The sequence below is a fragment of the Euwallacea similis genome, chromosome 31, assembly GCF_039881205.1.
Source record: "Euwallacea similis isolate ESF13 chromosome 31, ESF131.1, whole genome shotgun sequence".
NCBI classification, from domain to species: domain Eukaryota; kingdom Metazoa; phylum Arthropoda; class Insecta; order Coleoptera; family Curculionidae; genus Euwallacea; species Euwallacea similis.
In genome coordinates, this window is record NC_089639.1 from 1,181,339 (window position 1) to 1,203,875 (window position 22,537).

Below are 22,537 nucleotides of genomic sequence, written 5' to 3' on the forward strand. Positions count from 1 at the left end.
ATTCGATACCTTAGTCATCTGGAAGATGCATGCAGAAAGGAATGCGCGAATGAAAGTGGTTTCTCTCATTCGTAGGTATAACGCGCCTTTGTTGTTCAGATTTAACATTTTTATCTTCAAACCTTACGGATATATAACATGTGCCATATGGATACTTTCTACCTACTTACGTTAGCAGGTGCCTAAGTACAACTTACAAGACGCATCTTCTATTTGGGCTATATTTCCATTAAAGATAATGCAAGCTGTAATGCAGGTGTGTAATTAACTAATTTAATTGTATGTTTAGCAACGGCTTTTCGTTTGGAAATAATAGATACCTATGTTTGTAACAATGGCTGAAGAGGTGTTTTTAAACATGGATATCGTATATCTACATCCTACGCGGAGACAATATAAAGAAATTATACCTACCAATTTTGCAAGGACGTTGGACGTTTTCAATAAACAGACGACAGAAAAATAGTATGAATAATACAAGTCGCACAGTTTCCAGATGTTTATTTACTTTCCTTATATGTAGGAATTTATGAACACAATAAGATACTCTCTTAAAGTAGATTGAACATACTTAAAATATAATCACATATTAGGTATTACTCTCGGTACTTCAATAGATATTACGTTTTTGGTATCCAATTGTTATTTTTTATTTGACTTAATTGATATTTTTGTGACTTCAGCGCACACATTTAAAGCTGAAAATAGCATTTTAGGACACACACTTTTCTAATTATTACTATGTTGCAAACAAAATAGTATGTGTTACGTAAATAGTACTTCCAAGTCGACGGTCCTCTTCGCAAAAGATAATTCTTCGTTTAATGAACATTGTAAAAAGACGTAATAGCTTCCATGTAAAGTGAGTATTGTTTTCTTAACATTCCTTTGAAAATAAAAAATAATTGAAAATATCAAGCCATGGCCATTGAAACGTCGTGATAAGTTAATATCATAGTTGAATGACATTATTCCTTTCTCAGGAAACACAAACTAACGGCAGTGTAAAGGTATTTTACAATAAAATAAAAGCCAACTGCAATGATAAACCATCTATCTACTATTGTGTGTATCATTTTTACATATTTTATGCAGGCCCTTGCAGTACGTGCAGCAAAAGAACTGCAGTTAAAACAAATTAAATACTCTGTACATATGGTCGCATAACAACACATAAATGGATTAAAATGCAAATAGATTTATGGAACTCCATCGATAACATATTTACCATTACAAAAAATTAAGTTCAATTATTGAATAGAATTAAGGCTTAACTTTTGGTGAACAGTGGATTTATGTGTAGTAGAAAATGGGAGCCATTTTGAACAATATGTTTACTGTTAATTTATTAAACAATTAATTTCATATAAACAGTCGTATTCGTTAAATTTTGCATTAAACAAAATTTTAAAAAACTAATAAAGCGACAATGTTTTATGTTTTGTTCGCAAAAATGTTCTAAATCTGAATCATGACTTATTTCATACAATTGAATAAAAATGTTTGTCCACTTCCAATTTTTTCCATGGAACTTTGCACCAGCAATTTTGAGTATAAACTTAAAGCATATAATCTTAATTTTATTATATTTCATCAGTTTTGATCCCGATAATAAAATCGTAGTTTTCTCAGAAAGGAAGGGTTTTTCGGAAAATTGACAAGGATAAAAAGTATAAAATTGAATTTTCCCTAGAACTAGTAGAGCTTAATTGTAACTTAAATTAGAGTAGAATAATAATTAAGTTTTTAGGAAGACCCAAACCTAAGCCACTTCCTGAGCTCTATCACTCCAAGTTTTTACCAAATTAAGATGTCAAAAGAAATTCATTGTCGGAATTTGGTTAATGTATGATGTTAGAACTAGCTGAAATATAAGTTTTTTAGACTTTTCAAGTTTTTCTTAAACATTTTCTCAGACCCATATCTCAGCAACCATAAGCATAAGAAAAAATCATATAAAAGTAGTTTAAAAACTCAATTTTCACACAAAATCATTAATAATTTTCATGCACTTCTGCATTTATTGTTTAATATCAATTACTTGCTATCAATTCCAATTCACGTCATATGCTCCCTTTTCCTTTTTAAAAATTACACAATAACAAATATGCAAACATTCGTATGTATTTATTGCATTTAAATAATTAAAAATATTTGGAGAAATCTAAACCTGTTATTAATATTTACTATAGAAAAATCTATTAATTAAAGTACAAAATTCCAAGGTATACACACAGCCCCATCCGATAACACTGAGTAATATGTTGAAACATTGATGCGTAAATCTTTGGTAAAACGTTCTAATTGCTCTTTACTTTCTAGAAACTTTTTACAGAATAGTATCATATATTCTGGTGTTATATTATCGTCCTTAAGTAAAGCTGCTAATCGCAATTCGTCTATGCACTGTTGTTGCAATTCCTCCTCTTGCCCTTTGTGACTCCTGTATATACCGCTCAACTTATCCGCTTCTTTGAGATTGGTTGTGATGAAACTTATCAAATTTGGACCTAGATATTTACACATTCAATTATCAAACTTCTTACCGTCGCATTCCAAAGAATACATACCTGGAATCGACGATGGTACTATAAACTGCCCAGTGGGTGATACCATCATTGGTCCAGCCTCACTTTCGACAACAATTTCAAAATTATCCAAGGTCTTTGGCCAACTTTTTGGATATCTATTACGTCCAAAATAATCACTAATTGAGGTCGTTAGTTGACGCAAATTAAGTTCATATTCCCCAACTTTCATGTCAGGCATAAACTTTCTTTTTCCAACCTACAAAGAAATGGGATGTTCCAATAAATTATCAAAATGCGCTACAACCCTTTAACTAATTTTTTTTTTAAGCGAAATTTTCAGATTACGTTTACGTTGTGCATGATTGCTGTCATGACCAAATTCATGTGATTTCCAAATTAGCCAAAAATGACCTTAACTTTCGAATTTTAAATTGGAAAACCTATATATTTTTCGATGTCGGTATCTACATAGATTTTACTCATCATTCTGAATCCAACCATATAGCACTTTTGATACAAGAAGTTATTTTGTTTAGCTTAGAGTACTTTAATTTTGAAAAACGAATATATATTTTCGTCCTAAATCCTGTATAAAAATGTAAAATTGCATTTTTTTATAACTTTATGTAATTTCCAGAGATGATTAAATGTATAGTACAATGGCAGTGTGTGATGTAGATTTTAATGTTAATGTCTAGATTAATCTTTCTGGTTTAATCTCTTGGCACCATAAATTTAACATTTATTTTTCCGGTTATTGACGAAAATTAAAAAAATAAACGGCACTGCTTCATAAGATTGCTTTCTTTCTGTCTCTATTGAGTCATAAACTGAAAAGTAATGCATACTTAAACCGCAATGTCTAGAATCCAAATATCGAAAAATTTCTGGGTATCTAGTTTAAATCTCAAAACTTTAACTAATTTCCAGCGAAACCGACGGTTGCACTAAGTTGACCGTGGCAGCGAATTATGCAGTTTTAGATGGTAAACGTTTTAAATCAGCATTCTTCGTTTTTGCACGAAACTTTCATTTAAAAAATATTTAGCAAAAAAAGTTACAGACATGAGCTACTTGCTTGAGACAACCCATATAGTTCTTATATATATTTTAGTAATGAGATTATTTACGCCTTGTGCTTCAGTAGTTATGGCAATAGATATATCGATGTTATTCCAACTTACGAAAAACCTTGGTGCATCATGAAAGACATTTGTTGTGTTGTAATAGACAGTGACATTTACCACATGCCGTTGACTGAGGAAATTCTATTACGCATGTGCTAAATGTATGACCTCATTCATTTGATAATTTATCCAGAAATTTGGCATATGCCTTAAAAAAATTTGACATTTATTAAACTGGTAACTTCACCAATTTATAAAATTCTGCGATTGTTACTACCCACTATTGAAATATGGACAAAACAATTGGCTTCCGGAGTAAACCGAGGATTTTTTCATTGATTGGAATAAAATACAACATCCATTAACCTTTTTTTGCAGTATGCCATGTCATGAAAATTTATCTGTAAAACATAGATAACAAATGTTCGTTTCTCAATTGTTGCTATAGTCGAGAAACAACAAACAACCTCTACAATGTTTTACTAAACCCTTACAACAAAACTTTGAGATAAGTTTCCAAAATACTTGATGAGAGATTTTTTTATGAAATACGTAACAATATATAATACACAATGGCAGCCGAAAAAAAAAAATTCAAATCATAAAATAATATTTTCAGGTACGTATATCAATTAAACAAATTGACCATGACAATTCGATTGTTAAGAGCCACATGCAGCTAATCGACATGACACGCTAAAAAGTTTAAAATGTTGTGAATCTTTGTGATTTAGACTTTAAAAGTATAGGGTATTCCGTCTGAAATAGGACAGTAGATCCGATGATTTAACTAAAAGTGCTGCCATTTTCAAAATATTTTAAGTGAAATGACCTCATTGATTTTAATATTATTATTGTATACATATGTATGTTAAAATTTTTCATGGCTGAAGTTTTTCCATACTCGATCGATGGCATTCGAGGTGGGACACCTTGAATACTGAAACCGTTTGAAGTGTGAATGAATAAGAATTCTGGAATTAAGCAGACCACACAAAAAGAGATATTTTCAGATATACTATAGGGTGTTCCACTTCTTCAGCGTTTTAGATGAATTCATCATTTTAAATGATCATCTTACAAAGTGTTAAAATATAAAAAATGAAGAATTAAAACCTTATTATAGATGTGAGTACCATTTTAATATGAAGAATGTATATCTTTTTTAGTAATAGTTAGAGCAAACAGGTAAAATATAAAATACATACCTTCATATTTCTTAGAACATGTGACAGAGATTTTTCATAATATGGCACTCTTCTCAATGCCAATTTATGCTTCCCAATATTTTTAATAAAATCGAGCCAGTTGTGCCGCACTTCCCCACTAAACAACATTATATGGCCATCTAAACTAATACCAGTGAAGTAGGAAAACACTAAAATTTGGTTCTCCAACTGCTTCATGTGTTGCGGATGCTGATCCATTAAGGATTTTAGGGAAAGAATACATCCTGAAGTTACGAATATCTGCATTAACAGGTACCTATAGCTTTTTACGTGGAAACTCTGAATTATGTACCCCTGAAATGCTGACTATTCCACCCACAATCCCATTTTATATCTTTTAACTTAGACTGTTTAATAATTTCCACTTTCAATCGTTGGATTTCCTCTCTCAAGGCTGAACCTTTTTTGCATTTTTCCAGGGCATCTTCAAAATTAGTTTCCAACCACGTTCTAAGTTCAAAAGATAATACTATCAAATCAACATTTTTAAATTAATAGGTTTATACATCCCAGGTGGCAAGTTTGCATTTATATCACGTCATTTTTTGATGCCAGATATACGCGTCATAGAAGGTAGAAGGATATTGACGCCATTTTTTTGGAATTCGATAAAAAATATAAAAGTTTACATTTGTATTAAGATGTTACCTATCTAATCCGTACAACTTTTCAAAAATGATAATATACCTAGTATACATATGTATCATACCTTTACCTACTATTCTTTTACACTGTAAATAATATACAAGGTGTTGCATACCCTATTGTACAACTTCAAAGGTGTATTCTTGAATTACTTTTATTAGAATTGAAAAAATGCCTTACAAACTTATCTCCATTTCGCCATGGTTACTTAGTTATAAGCGTGCAAAAAATAAAATAAAACCTTTAATATTCACAGCATTTTATAGTTTTACAATTAACAAGGACACAAAATGATCAGAACCATCCCCAATTTTCAAAAACATACAATCCAACGAAGAATGATGAAGCAGGCTGGGGACTTTCCGTCATACCTGGGCAGCCGCTGCTCCCTCCTCGGACCTAGACGACCAAGGTCCCCAAGTCAGCTCTGAATATCCAGGGATAATAATTACTCCTAACTTAAAAAACAATTATATTCAGTGTTTTATTTTTAAACAAACAAATCTAATTTTGCACATACACAGTTTAAAGTGCAAAAAAATGGTGAAGGCGCTTTCTGATAGATTTCTAAAAACAGGATGGTGAACGCCCCTTAACGGAAAAGGTGAAATTTCTATTTGAGTTACCATCTAAATTCCACTCACCGCCACAACTCGTAATAAATCTTTCAAAATGTGACCTACATAAAAATCCAAATTTCACAATCAGTGCGATTAGTCATAGCCATTTAAATTAAATTTTTAGAGATGGACGAAGGGGAACACTTCCTGGGGCACAAATCTTAAAAGGCACACAATACTTACAGCGCTATATATCGTCTATTAGCGCTACGCATCAATCCTGCATGTTTCACTACCGAGTGTTCCCTCAATTGATAGATGAAACAACATTTCTATGTTCGTGCAATTTCTTCTATAATTGAAATTAAAATAAAAAAAGCACTCATTCTTAGACTCACTAAATGAGCTAATTTATCACACTCCTTTTAAACAAAGGAACACCATTTCTGTTATCTATTTTGCATATGAAACTAAACTCGAAAGATGAGAATACCTGGCGATCACCCACTTTCACTCATTAAATGACACTAGACCACTTATCACGCCTCTAGCAAACTTTAAAAATTTGTGAAGGTTATTTATCTTACCGATATTTTGAAGAAGCTGTCGCTTCATAAAAAGTTAATCATTGTTTTTGCCTTGACTGCACGCAGGAAATAAATTACTAAAACTTTACTGAGTCTAAGTGGAATTATCCTCTGGGTAATGTAATGGTTTTGATAATATATCTCGGTTGTATCTAAATGCGATTAAGGAGAAAAATACCTATTACGTTTTTATGAAGAACCGCACATTAGACTTAAAAAAGTGCATCACAACGACGTTTTCGGCTCTCTCTTTTATACTTGTTGCGTCCTCTATAAACCTTACGATACACTCCTTGGTAAAAGCAGGTATTTTTTTAAGTAATTAGCAACGTCCGCTTGTTTTATTGAATTGTAATTTTTATATTTCAGGAAAAATACTTTAGGTTTGATACTTACAAGTTTTTTCGACTTCTTAAAATAACTCTGTTAGTTATGCCTCAAAAATACCGGAAAACCCTGTACAATAGGTGATGCAACATCCTGTATAAAACGATATTATAATAGGTAAGTAGCTACTTAAAATTTCACAACATACTATTTGGAAGTGACATCTTATTAAATTATGTACGGCATTTCTTTTTTTAATGTAATTATCAGTAATATATAGGGTGCCTCTAAAATAACTGTTCAACGCTTGACCAAAAAATCCTGAACCAAAAATAAGGCGTTCTAAACAAACTTATCTACATAAATCCAATGCTTTGTTTCGCCGCTAAAGGACGTCAAAGCTTTCAAATTAATATCGTTTTTCCAAACAATTGCTGTGCGCCTTTATCGATTTTTACTTGTTTTGAAATTAAGAGTTACTACATAAATTAGTGTGCTTTAATGTAAGCGGATTTTTTAATGCGTTGAATTATAGTTCATTTGAAAGTATCAGGAATTTTATATTTTTCCGAATTTTGGTATACTTCTTTCTTGCAACATTCTAAGACAGAAGTAATGTATCAAATAGGTGTCAATAATAGGTTATTGTCAAAATAGCATGAGAACACCATCTGCCAAATATTGTTGACTGTAATCAGGTTTAGAATTTGTGACAATGCTGAAATTAAAAAAAAAAGAAAAATGGAATATGTAGTGGGAAATTTGTGCAGAAAAGGTTTTCAAAACGTTAAGAAGTTAGTATAATTGATTGAACTAAAAAAATGCAGTATATGAAACAATAAAGAAGATAAAAAATGGCGCATATACGAAACATAGACCAGTTTCGGGAAGACCGCGTAAGATTGACAGAAATAATTTAAACACTTTAGTGGTCTTAGGACGACAAAATCCGCGCCTAGATTTTCGAAAATTGGCTAACAGATTTGAAAATCAAAGCAGAATAAATGTGTGTCCAGAAGTTGTTCGCGTATCACTGAAAAGATAAGGCTACATACATATATAAAGGAAACAAAAAAAATCCTTGGAATGACACCTCAACAGGTAACGCAGAATAGATTTTTTTGTCAAAGTTTTCGAGAAGCTAATTTTAGTAATGTTTCTGTATTTGACAAAAGTTGTTTCCAGCTTGATGCAAATCACCTAAAAATCCTATCAAGAGAAAATGTTACCCTTCAAATTTATTTTTCACTAAAGAAATAGTTTTTGGAACAATACCTCAGCGAGCTGCTACATCTCTCTATATAATTGATGGCACCGTCAATAGTACACAGTATTATAACATTCTAAATGGCTTTCTTCTTGAAACGCCTCACGCTTTACATTCAGAGGGATGATGTTTTCAGTAGGAGAATGCCAGATGCTATACTTCCACCTATACTCAAACTTAGATAAAAGAACACCAATTGACAACAATTCCATGGCTAGTAGCTCCATCAGATCTCACTCCCATTCAAAACTTATGGGGATTAATGGAGACTGAAGTTGAACGAATAGTGCCACAAAATAAAGTTTTGATTTAGTCAGTTTTACAGACTTGGATTGACATCACCGAACATTATGATGATCACCTAGTTTTGGGTGAACCTGAACGTTTAATTAAGTATTTACAATTAAATGAAGGTTATATAAGTAAATGGGTTGAATTATTTGTAGTAATTTTATAATTCAAGTAATAAAAATATATACCGAATAATTACAATTTATCTTTCTTTTTTTCTAAGTACTTTCTAGACGAACTATATTAAAAATGGCACGTGGTTCGTAAATAAAAGTATTTTTATTATCTTCTGTGCGAATGACTTTAATTTTTTGTCACCCACTATTTAACATTTTTGTATCTAATAAAATTTTCACCAGATATACAGTTTCTCTACAAAATAATTATTTATGATACCTTGCAATTCATCATTGTTGATTAGTCGGAACGAAAACGGGAAAAAATTTTAATTCTAAATAACTACCAGCTTAGTTTGATTATTATAACAAATATTCAAAATGTTGATCATTTTCCTGAAAATATAAATAAATTCTTTTCAAAAAATTAATATGTACTTTGGGTATTGTGTTGGGCTTTTATTAACATTGTTTTCTCAACAATGGTGAATTGCAAGATATCGAAAATAATTTTTTTGTAGAGAAACTGTATGTTTAGCGAAAATTTTAGAGGACACAAAAAAAGTTTAAAAATAAAGTTAAATAGTGGTGGAGAAAAAAGTTAAAGTCATTCTTACAGGGGGTAACAAAAATGCAAACTTTTATTTACGAACCAGGCGCTATTTTTATTGTTTCCGCATATTTAAAAAAATCCCGCTTACATCAAAACACACCAATTTATGTAGTAACTCTTAGCTCCAAAATGAATGAAAATCGATAAAAGCGTTTATCAATTATTTCGAAAAAACGATATTAATTTGGGAGCTTTGGCACCCTGTAGCGGTAAAACGAAACATCATTGGATATGGGCAAGTTTGCTTACAACGCCTTATTTTTGGTTAAAGAATTTTTGGTTAAGCATTATACAATCATTTCAGGGACACCTTTTATATTAATTTAAAATAAAATTAGAAGTAGGTAATAAATTAAGAATAATGCAGGTTCCAAAATTTTCTGGCGTTCCTTGAAGTCATTAACGTCCAACCCTAGAGGGCAATAATCAAATGTGATGTGAATCGGCCGTCAACTATATGTCGTTTTCACGTTAGTTGATCATGTCACCTCTGGAGAAAAATGACGAAAAAAATACGTATCTTTCACGTCACCTTGCAACCTGGGACATAACTTACCTTAAATTATGTTTGGTTTCTTTCATTTGTTGCCGTAATTCGAACGTAGCATACAAAGGATGGTTCTTGTTTAATTTTGTAAAATCAAATTCATTTTTATATCTAACACTAATCCATTCATCTCCGTTCTGTTGAATATTCTCTGTATGAAACATATTCTGGTTCATGGCTCCAGGTTTAATATAATGCTCAATATGACTAATAGGTAAATCACATGCTTTCAATATATGAACAATAACAGTGCCCAGATCGCGGCCTTTTAAATAGATTTGAATGAGTTTTGCAGATTCATTTTGATTATTCCTAAAAGAGAAATTTTGGTTTAAGCTTTTAATCGATTCAAAGTAACTAATCTATGTCTAGACGTCCCGCGTTTATAATCAGGACTTCAGGAATGGTTAGAAAAAAGCACGTTTTAATTTGGGTTGCTCATGTAATAGATCCCATTTTTTGTCATGCCTAAGTTACAGGGTAATAAAGTTTAAACATATTTTATTTAAATAATAAGTATTTTATAAACACCACCTAATGTAATCACATCCGCTTAGCTGCTCATAATTGAGTCAAACCGGCAAGACAGGACTTAGAGAGAGGCCAATCACCACCATTGTCGATACTTAATGTATTATAAGTTTGGGCTCAATAATCAGATAAAAGAAACCCAGCTTTCCAATACTCACTCACTAGCCACTCAAAATTTTACAGATAGCTTTGTAGCGATGCGCACGCACCGCATTTTAGACACTTACATTGGTCAAAATTTTGGGTACTTGCATCACAAAACTTCCTCAGTCGATTCCAAAGTCTTTCAGTTTGCCAGCTCAAAAAACGTGCCACTACCATCAAAAACAACAGCCTAATCTCAAAATGTGATTAGACTGGCACTCACATGCCCTTAAAAGTTTAGAGACTTTTTGCTCGAAAAGAGCTTAACTAATCCACTATCGGCTACACATTCAGCAGTTATTGCCTTAATCGGTCCACTTTTTCTTCCTCAAATGACAATTAATCACAAGCAACAACAACATGTCCTCAGTGAGTAGAGACAAGGGGGAATCTCGTTGTTCCATTGATGCGCATCAGTAATTATATGAAGAGGCATTTAGCTGAGGATGCCTTTATTCATTCGAATATATACAATAAACATTTCGGGTAACGGGCAAAAGATCGCAAAATTAAAACAAGAACAGTGAAATAACAAATAGTATTAGTGCCTAAGAAGAAGGATCTATACTAAATTTTAAGATAACAGACTACTCGCTCTGAATATTGAAAGAGTTAACTGCAACACAATAGTATACGAACAGATTCCACACGACGCTCATCCCACACTTCCGCACCAAACACCATGAACGGAGACCCTACCGCGAAACACATCAGACAAAAGGGTAGAGACAAGCTCAACGATCAGACTGTTGTAGCCGTCAGTACCAGTCTCAAATTGGTGATCCGGTTTTCAGGAAACAACACCCTAACGGCTTCAAGGAACTGCAGCTCAAGTAGATAGCCGCCTATTGTCGAAATAGTATTGAAGGGGCTAAGGAGTCTTCTAGCACACATCAGTTATCGACGTAACACTAGTAGCAAGAACGACGAGATCAGGTTTGCTCAAACGCTTCGAAGTATTACATACAGAGGGCTCAGTCTGCACATTGAGCGTTCTTGTGTCCAATGACTTGGAGTAGAGAACTTGGTTGAAAAATGTGGGAGACGGTCTAGACTCTATCGCATTCAGCGCAAAAGAGCTTGTGATTTAGGAGCCTGACATTGTGGAGATCCCCAAGAGTTAGAAAGACACTGATTCCGATTTAAAGAATCTCGACATAATCTTTGCCACATGAAAAGAGAGGATAATTACGAATCCAAAAGTTCACAGCGTTGTATCCAGGGTGCTCAGGAAAGCCAACACCATTGAATGTACTCTGCAGTCTGTTGCACCAACAGGTAGGCTATTCCCTACTGACACCACAAGACGTGATGCAGTGGATCCGGAGATGAGAGACGTGGTCGGAGGACAGGACAGCCCACAGCTGAGGATCACTCAAGGTTACATGGTCGAGTAACCGAGCAGGATGTCATCGACGAGAGCAAAAAAGCTAACTCTTCAATACTCACTCTCAAAAATGTATTGCCATTTGTACAGGGAAGTAAGTAATCTGTTTCACTGTTCCTCAAAAAACCTTGTTACCTTGATAAAGCAACACTAAAATTTCTTTGGGGTTTTACAGACTAAACAGAAACTTCGATAGGTTGTGGTCCTATAGCAAGACAAATTATTGATGAAGCATTAATGCGTCCTTTAGAGCACATTTAGAATTTGAATAAGTGTCCATAAACCCATAATTATGACCGAAATATTTAAAATTAATTCGCCATCGGTTAGAAGTAACAGTAGACATCCAATAAGGCCCGTGACGCGAAAAGCAAGATAGAGTTTCTTCTGAGCAGGGAGAAGCTTAACAATCACATTGCCGCACTTGTTTAGATTAGTTTAATGACATGATAATCTTGGAAGATGCATGCACACGTACACTGCTGCATCAACAAATCCCTCGGGAAAAGATGAGTAGCAGCAAGTCGTTAGCATATGCAAGGCTATTAATGCTCGAATCATTAACATCAATCCTGGTTGGTTGAGCATTAGCGCCGCATATGTGCTCGTCAAGAAGCAGATTAAATAGCAAAGGACAAAGACTCCTCTAACGATTTGGGCATGAGGAACCCTAATGTTACCCATGATAACGGTAGTATAGCCTGGCCATGCAAAAGACAGCGCTAAAGTGGATCGTCGACGTTGAAGTGCTGTAGAGCGTGATGGATCCTAATATGTGGGACAATGTCAAATACCTTTCAAAAATAGAAAGAAGCGACCGAGTATGATCGCGCGTTCCGCCGGCATTTACGTACGGCCATTTGTAAAATAATCGCAAAAAGAAATCAATCCCCACTAAGACTGGAGAAACAGGCAAGCGAAAAACCGGGAAGACCGAACATGTTATAACATCCCAATCACGATGTATGTCCCCATGATTGGCCGCGAAAAGAAGATATCCGCGTCAACATTAAGAGTGCAGGCATTAAGAAAGTTATACACTCACTTTCACATGAAATGCACCACCCAGTAATAATAATAATTAAGTCTTGTAATTTTGGCAAAATAAAGCTTCATAATAGAGTATCAAATGATCAGACTTTCAGTAAAAAAGAAAGAATGCTAGCGGTTTTTTTGTCATCGACCTATTAGATTTTTTATTCAATTGTAAATAAATAAAATAATATTTACATGGAAATATCAGTTTATTTTGTTGTTGAACTGTGAACAAGACATCTCAAAATGGCCCCAGTGAGACAGCGTCGAAATTTTTCCCACGTTTCGGATTTTGATAGAGGGCGAATTATCGGCATGAAGGAGGGTGGACTTTCTTTTCGTGAGATTGCCCGAAAAATGAATCGGAACCACACCACGATTGCGAGAATATGGTCTTCGTGGTCTGAAGAAAGGGTTCAGCGACATCGTCCAGCTGGACGTCCTCCCCGTAGCAGCAACGCACCTGAAGATCTACTTCTTAGACGGATGGCCATTGGTGATCGATTTCAAACAACAATGTCTGTTGCAGTAGATTGGATGGGAGCTCTAAATCGTCGGGTGTCGATGGCAACAGTTTACAGAAGAATTTCGTCTTTTGGCCTGCATTCATACCGTCCAAATCTACGACTGCCACTAACCGTCCAACACCAAGCTTCCAGATTGGCCTGGTGTCAAGAACGAATTGATTGGAATCATGAGTGGAACAATATCGTCTTCAGTGACGAGTCGCGATTTTGTTTATGGATCAATGATGGTCGTAGAAGAGTCAGACGATACCGAGGTGACAGAAGAAATTTGCAATTTTCTGAAAGGCGCCACACAGCTTTAACATCTAGTGTTATGGCCTGGGGTGCGATATGTGTTGGCCGAAGATCTTCTCTTGTGTTCGTTCCAGGCACCCTAAACGCACGTCGCTACATTGACAATGTTCTGAAGCCAGTATTAGTACCTTTCATGCAAACCTTACCAAATGGCATTTTCCAACAGAATAATGCAAGACCACATAGTGCGAACATTACTCGACGATACCTGGAAGAAGCACAATTAAAATACTGCCTTGGCCTGCAGGTCACCGGATCTATCGCCCATCGAACATCCTTGGGATATGATGAGTCGCCATTTTCGAAATTTACCGAGGCCTCCAAACAATGTGGATGACCTACAACATCATCTTGAGGTAGCATGGAATAAAATACCCCAGGAAGATATTGATCATTTGTTGCAAAGCATACCGCGAAGAGTACGTGCTTGCATTGCCGTACGAGGCGATATCACTTATTATTAATTTTTTCATTATCAAATATTGTATCTTTTAACTGAAAGTCTGATAATTTGATACTCTATTATGAAACATTATTTTGCCAAATTTACAAGACTTAATTATTATTATTACTGGATGGTGCATTTCATGTGAAAGTGAGTGTAGTTACTTCTCCATTTCATTGAATTTAATGACATGTATGTGTATTGTCTAATTTTTCACTAATTCTTAAAGGCTCGTTAGGAGTAGGTGTTAAAATTAACCACGGTTATATAGGCGCCAAACTGATAGACGCACCAAAATATTTATTGTTTCGTTTATGTAATAGTGGTGGAAAACTTTAAGAATATTACATGATAACATACAAAAAGCACATATTCCTCCAAATTTAATACCTAAATATCAATCCGAATTCTAAACGATTTTTTGAAGTTAGACATGCTGCGAAAAGAAAATATACAGTTGCGAACAAAACATCGGCCCCAAATTCATAAACTTTCTTTATGGAAACATTGCAAGCTTTTTACTGACCATTTAAACAAGTGAAATACACCATTTTGTAGAGAATTTTAAGCTCTATAAAGTGCACAATTTTGCTTTTGCATAACTTTTATTTATAACGTAACGATCTTATTTAAACAAAACAAGGTAAAAATTCGATCGGACAAAACATCGGCCCCAAAATTATTCTTTAATATTTCATGGCAAAACCACAAGCTTTTATTACTCCTTGACATCTGCGCGGCATTGATTCAGTTAGACGCTAAATCAATTCATTAGATAATGTACCCCAGATATTATTTAAGGCGTTAAACAGATCATCTCGATTGCTAAACTTTTGCCCACGTAATTCCTTTTTAACCACTTCCCAGAGGTGCTCAATAAGGTTCAGGTCCGGGGATTGCGCTGGCCAGTGAAGGCACGAAATACCGTTATTGCCGATCCACGTTTTCACAATTTTAGCTCTGTGTTTGAGGTCGTTGTCGTGCATAAATAGCCATCCATTTGGTATATTATGCGTGGCATAAGGCAACATTACCCCTTCCAAAATTTCACGATACTGAATTTGGTTCATCGTGTCGGTTATTCGATGCAAAGAACCAACACCGTACCATAAAAAACAACTCGACACCATAATATTGCCACCGCCAAACTTCACTGTGGGTGTGGTATACTTTGGATTATACCTTTCATTTTTTGGTCGACGAACGTAACCTTTGCCATCGTTGTTGCAAAGGTTAAATTTGGATTCATCAGACCAAAGGAGTTTTTTCCAGTCCTCCACCGTCCACTCAATATGCTCATGTGTAAATTTAAGCCTTCCCGCAATATTCTTTTTGATATCCATAGCTTTTTCGCCGGTTGTCGTCCATAAAGGCCGTTTTCGCATAAATGACGTTGAATTGTGCGGGAAGAAATGTACGCTACTCCAACTTCACTTCGAACAGCAGGTGCCGAAAGTCGTGGATTGTTCTTGGACGTGCGCACAATCTTTCTATCGATTCTAAAATGAAAATCTTAGTTTCTTTCACCGAAACCCAATTACAGTAGTTCTGATGTAAGAAGTAACAATAATAAACGCACATCTATCATCGGTTTTTCGAAGTCTTCCTTCTTTGTTTAATTCCTTCGAGTGTTTTGCACGGCGATAAATTCATGAAACGTTGCTACGATGCATTTTAACATGGTTTCCGATAACTTCCATCGTCAATCTTTCCTCATCTCGCAGACGCACAATTAAACTCTGTACACGATCGTCAACTTGCGTGGGAGCCATAATTTGCTTTACACACTTTGGTTAAAAGTCAAATGATTAATTTTGTTTATGTGGAAATACACATTCCAACAAAATAATCTAAACATAACTTAAAAAAGATTTAAAAATATTGACACAAACAAAATTAAACATTTGACTTGAGTTTGGGGTCGATGTTTTATCCGGTCGAATTTTTACCTTATTTTGTTTAAATAAAATTGTTACTTTATAAATAAAAGTTATGCAAAAACAAAATTATGCATTATATAAAGCTTCAAATTCTCTAAAAAATGGTGCATTTCACTTATTTGAATGATCAGTAATAAGCTTGCAATGTTTCCATAAAGAAAGTTTATGAATTTGAGGCCGATGTTTTGTCCCCAACTGTATGTTCCTTCCATATAAAATAATGTAGAATTTGGCGATACGTTAACATAAACATGATTTTTACAGTAGTATTAAGCACCCTTAAGTACCACGTTGAGGAAGTATGTAATAAAATTTTTAATTTTAACTTATCCCTATAATATTGCTCTCTAACACCTTCTCATATCGCTAAATGAATAAAGCAAAATTCATTAAATATTTATTTTCTTGAAGTTCTAAAAGAAAAATAAGTCACTCATCACATAACCATAATTTCGTTAACCCGACGATTACCTGAGCGAACCTTAAGTGTTTTTGTGTTTTTGATTACATTTTTTTAAATTAAATATCTACTGAACTAAAACCTATCAGCCCAGTCATAACCTGATGTTCAAGCTAGAGCCCCATATTAAAAAAAAACTATATATTTTCACTAAATTACACTTTCTTACCTGTTTTTCACATAAAATGGTAACGTAATTGGAGCAAATAATTTATCACCTTGTAACGACTGAAGAATTGAACTCAATTGCTGTAGGGATGATTCATTTGTAGCTCTTTCTTTTGGATGTTGTCCAAACAGATCAGGATGAACAGAAAAGTAAAAAGGTCTGAGTGCAGTTGATACCTCTAACAAAGCAAACATTAGATTAGGAGAATACAATTAAAGTTAATTTCAATACTGATTTGATTGTGAGCTACAGTACAATCGTACTTCTTACAACGCTAAAATTATCACCTAAAATGTAACATACAAATATCTCTCTTCCTATGCGGCATATGAATATACGTTTTTTCCCCACTTCTCATGGTGGATCCTCATGAGCGTAAATATGATAGCGTAACTGTCATTTGAACTGAAAGCAGACTGTTCCATATTCAATTGGCTACAAAATCATCACGAAACTATAAAAGCCTTTTTTACTGATGAAATTGCGTTACACTTGTCATTTTTACACTCATGAGGATTCATTATAACGCCCCACCCGAAGCAGCGTACATCGCCATGTCAGTGCCCATCACTTTTTTTACAAATACAAATATATTTCATCACATTTAAACAATGTTACACAACTAATCAATCGAAGAAAGAGTAAAAATGGGTCTTCTAGAAATTCACAAATATAATAAAATACCTTGTCACAGAAATTCTACTTAATTTCCATTTTGACCCTGTAGAAACTGAGCTATTCATGCATTTTCCTGCCATGTATATAGAAGAGTTTTAACCAACAGAAATCCTGGTATCATAGGAGTGACTATCGCAATTCCTTTGTACGTCGGAAAATTTAAATACAAGCAAAAGGAGGTGATCAAAATATAAATTAGGTGGAGTAAGGATGCTGTGTATGTTATATATGATCGTATAAGTCCATATTAAATAGTTTTAATAATCATGTCATTAACGCTGCCTTGGGGTCTTCTTATCAAAAAGCAGCCTGAACTGAAGATTGTATAGACTCCCAATAGCTTCTTCCTAAGTAACTTTAGAATCAGTTATTTAAAAAAATTTCAATGTTTGAACACTAGTTATTAACTTTCTACGAATTTTTATTAATACGTCATAATCAACTACAGCACTTTTTTTGGAGTTTTTCTTTATTGTGTGATATATAACAGCTCACATTTTTTTCTAAATGAGTGAGTGTATGATTACCCACAATATAAGAAAACTCTTCTAAATTGGTTTGAGGAGGATTACAATGCTATAGTGATATAGAATCGCAAAGTGATGAGACTTTTGCTATAGAAAGCAATCATGACCAACTATTATAAATTTTGTAATATTTTTTGTTTCTTTGTCTTTTTTATTTTTTTTTATGAATATACAGGGTATTTCAGAACTGTGGTGACAAATCGATACAGGTAATAGATTATCGAAAAATAAGTATAGTTTACTTAACAAACGATTGTTCTAAGACCGTCATTTCTGAGATACAAGGTGTTAAAATTCAACTTTTTTTATTATTTTTTTAGTTTACTTCAAAACTACTGTAACTATTAAAATGAAAATCGGTGTACTTTTATTTCTTAATCTGATAAATTTGATGGACATAATAAAAATCTTTATACATTATACAGGGTGTTTTTTTTTGGTGTGCCTACCATTGCTATCTCCGAAACGGTGAGAGTTACAATTTCGATTAAATTAGACTAAGTTGGCTCCTTATGGAGCTGATTAAGGAAACCGCTGCAAGGTTACCACATTTTCAGTAGTTTCCTAGATATTTGAAAAAGTATGAAAATGGTCTAAAACTTCAATCCCTCGTATTTCGTATACCATTTGTGACAGAAAAGAAGTTTCAATTACAACGTTTCACAACTTTTTACTCTCTACAAAACGACATATCGAACGTCATTGTACAACTTTTAGTAACTAAGTAATCGGTATCAACTTCATTATTTTAAATACGGACCTGGAATTTTTATTTCATATTTCGAAAACGCTTTTTATTCCTGACAAACCCATGTATAATATGTTTACATTTATTAACGTTTCAACCCGCATAATTCATCATCAGACTATTTTTTATTTACCTACTAGTTTCAATTGTCTGCTTAATTTAAAAATTAATGCTTTTCAATTATATCATTATTTTTCCTTTAAATCATTCACAAATACAAAAGTGTCAAAAGGCAAATATTAAGAAGTTCTTGTAAAACTATTAAAAATTTCAAATTAAAATCTGAGAAGCCTTTTCCTTTAGTTTTAATTTTTTAAGACCAGTTCAAGCAATTGATTCAAATCTCTAGTTCTACTTTTTAACGTCAAGACATACAGAGTAATACAGTCCCTCAGACTCCTATGAGTATATTTCTGATTTTATAAAAAAATCAATTATGAGGATGTATATGAAGCTAATGAAGGTGAATTTTCAAATTAATAACAACTCTATAGAATGTCCCAAAAAAGCGGCGCGTGTCATCACAGTGTAATTTTTTTAAATGGGACCACCTGCATTTATTTCATGTAATAGAATCCCCTCTTGAATCTGTATTAATTCCTAGACTATCCTAATATGCAGTGAGCCAAAGCTATGACGTTTTAAAAGAAATTAAAGATATTTGCAGTGCTTGATAAAAAAATTAATATTTCAGTTAGCTTAAGTTAAATTTTGATAATTTTAGGATGGATTCTCATGTAAGATCTCCTTAGCAGGCAAGAAAACTTATTGAGCCAGAAATACATACAAGGTGTCCACAATAACAACCTCAATTTTCACCTTTTCAACCATAACAACGCATACTGAACACTCAGACACTTAGCCAAAAATGCAGGTTTGCCTGAAATAATTAATAATTCCATTAACATTTAAGATAAATATGACATTATTTCATACTAAAATGAAAAGAACTGAAATTTCTTCCTTCCTACATCATAAACAATTCATCATCCCATTTTAAAAAATCAAAAAAATTGAAGTTGAAATGGAAAAATTAAAGTTGTTCTTGTCAATACCCTGCAGATATTTTGGTTAAGTGAGTGTTTGTTCCTGCTAAGGGGATCTTACATGAGAATCCATCCTAAAATAATCAAAGTCTAACTTAAGCTAACTGAAATATTTGAAAATATGAATTTTTTTATCAGGCACTGCAAATGTCTTAAATTTCTTTCAAAACATCATAGCCTTAAATTGCTGCATACCAGGGAAAAAAAAATCTAGGTATTAATATAGGTTCAACACAGGATTCTATCACATGAAAGAAATACAGGAAATCCCATTTAAATAAATTACACATTATGACGCCCGGTCTTTTTGGGACGTTCTGTAGGATTGTCATTACTTTTGAAATTCACCTTGATTAGTTTCATATATACCCCGTAACTGATTTTTTTTATGAAATCACAAATAAACTCAAAAGAGTTTGAGAGGCTACTTAATGGTCACCCTGTATATTAATGTGTTTACTGTAACTTTCCCTGGACTTGTTTTACAAATTTGTGGTATACTTGACACAAAAAAAGCTAAAAAATCACTTAAATTAAAATAACATGTCAAAATAAAAGAAAAGATCCAAGACCAGTGAAATATTTTTCAAATTTATTTTGATGTTATTAACATGTCATCCCTTCAAAACCAATTTGAATTGCTATCAAGATTATTGCAAAAATGTCTATCAACTATGGCAAGAAACATATGTAAAAACAAAATGCTCAATACTATTAAATCAGTCCATTTAAAAAAAAAATGGTTAGAAACAAAAAAGTAATGTTTTCATACCCTGTTTTTCCAAGTGTTTTTCTTACAGTAGCTCTGACTAGGGTTGATGGACATTTTTTGAGGATTCTTGACACCACTTCAAATTAGTTTCAAAGTGATGATGTGTTTTCATGTTCAATGTGCATGAAGGATGACTCCTCTTTATCAGGAAGTTTTGATCATGTCTGCCAGGTACAAATACTAAAAGCTCGAAAAGAAAAAAGAGTTATTAAAAATTCTATTTTCTTGATAGTCCACAGATCACCAACTGCATGTAACTGTGTAAAGGGGAAGGTGACCATACTAACTCTCTACCTAGATCAAAGTTCATGGCTTAGAAGTGTGTAAACTATGAAACAGTAGGCAATATGTCTAAAAAGACCAACTAGGTACAACCACTATTCAGCACTATTTTTTTGTCTGTGCAATGTCATAGCACCAACAGCAATGGGTGAAATGTATAGAGATACTGAGAGAGGAGAGGGGCCTATAAAGGATCCAAGCTCTTGCATTTGGTCTTAATGCTCATTTGAAAGGAATCAATACATGTCAAATTGGAAAGTAATTCTACTGATTCTAGTTCTTGTTTTGTTTAGATATGCTATTTGAACTTAGGCAATTTTTTTTGTTGTTTGATGTGAAGTGTATGAAAGTTTTGTGAACAAGATCAGAGTAAGTCTAAATAGATACATTGCTTGAGTGCAACTGCTTGAACTGGACCTGAAAAATTAACACTCTCAGATATTCTGTTAGTGTATAAGTAACACTGAGTTAACACATAACATAATGTATTAGAATAAAAAGTTAGAAACACATTAATTTTCTATATCATTTGTTATTTATATGTTCTATGCTACATAAACCCTAATAGTTGTACCCATAATGCAAACTTTTTATTATATGTATTATGTTAGTGTTATTGCTCTATATAAACTCAACATTACTAATTCAATGTGTTAATAGTTAAGGTTTATATATCTAACGTGACAGTAGTTTAGGTTTATCTGTACCTACCTGTTGATGTTAAATACCTCATGAAGACACCTAAATTTTTGTTGGCAATACATAATGTGCCGTTCCTAAACATTTCTTATTGTGTCTTATAGAAATTATAAATGTACTTTAACAAACAACGTCTCATCAACTAAAATCATTAAAATTTAAACTAAAACAACTTTTTTTTAACCTTTCCCAATGTCAAGCGAAGTAAACAAGAATCAAAAGCGTTTTCGATTTACGATCTAGCAGCACTCCGTGATTAGTTTAACAGCGACATTGATGTTCGATTTAAAACAAGTTACCACCGCACTCTCTGTCTAGGTGAAAGACGACAAATGTGTCAAGCATGTACAGAGAGATCTGTCGGGTTTGTAGGTGTTTGCGTTTACCGATAGGGTTCGGAGTAACGCGGCGTGTTGTGGGTGCTAACGGGGTGATCTATTCTCCCGTTACGAGTCGGACACGCTGAAGGGACCAGTATTCTAACCCGGCAAAGATACTAGTCGTAGATACAAAATACGCGCTGATACAGCTCGACTATCTTTATTTACACAAAACTATTGCTACGTTTATTATCACAGTCTGTATATACTATACTGAGGGTGATAATCGTGGTACGTTACCTCGAGAGAGCTGAGAGTAAGAGTATATGAGATAAGAGGTATAAGAGATCAGAGATATAAGAGAGATTTTAAGGGTCTGTTTGGGTTTATATAGCTAGCCAACCCTTTCGCTATTTCCGTCCCTGCTACTCGTCAACTGTCACTCCTGTGAGTGTCACTTGTCGGTGCAGGTTCTCGGTGTGAACTACTCTCGAGTGTATAATGCACCACAGATCATTTAAATTTCATATCCAGTCGGCTGTAAGTTTGTTAAATAAAAGAACGTAAGTTGATTATCGTTTGTGTATATTTGGTCACCTAGGCAACCTACGTCATTTCCTAATTCTTCTTTCGGAGACATTTAGCTAATCATTATTTATTACACTCACTTTCACATGAAATGCACCACCCAGT

General features: G+C 33.6%; 1 protein-coding gene across 1 annotated transcript; it reads right to left on the bottom strand.

The window, feature by feature from the left end:
* Positions 1-996: 996 nt before the first annotated feature.
* Positions 997-21,717, bottom strand: LOC136417967 (T-cell activation inhibitor, mitochondrial). The gene is made up of 7 exons (XM_066403833.1): positions 21,537-21,717; positions 16,773-16,950; positions 9,850-10,152; positions 5,180-5,337; positions 4,867-5,111; positions 2,571-2,787; positions 997-2,510 (listed from the first exon to the last, which is right to left on the bottom strand). Exons 1-7 carry the CDS (start codon positions 21,607-21,609, stop codon positions 2,206-2,208), a joined length of 1,479 nt encoding a protein of 492 aa, XP_066259930.1. The 5' UTR covers positions 21,610-21,717; the 3' UTR covers positions 997-2,205.
* Positions 21,718-22,537: the final 820 nt, after the last annotated feature.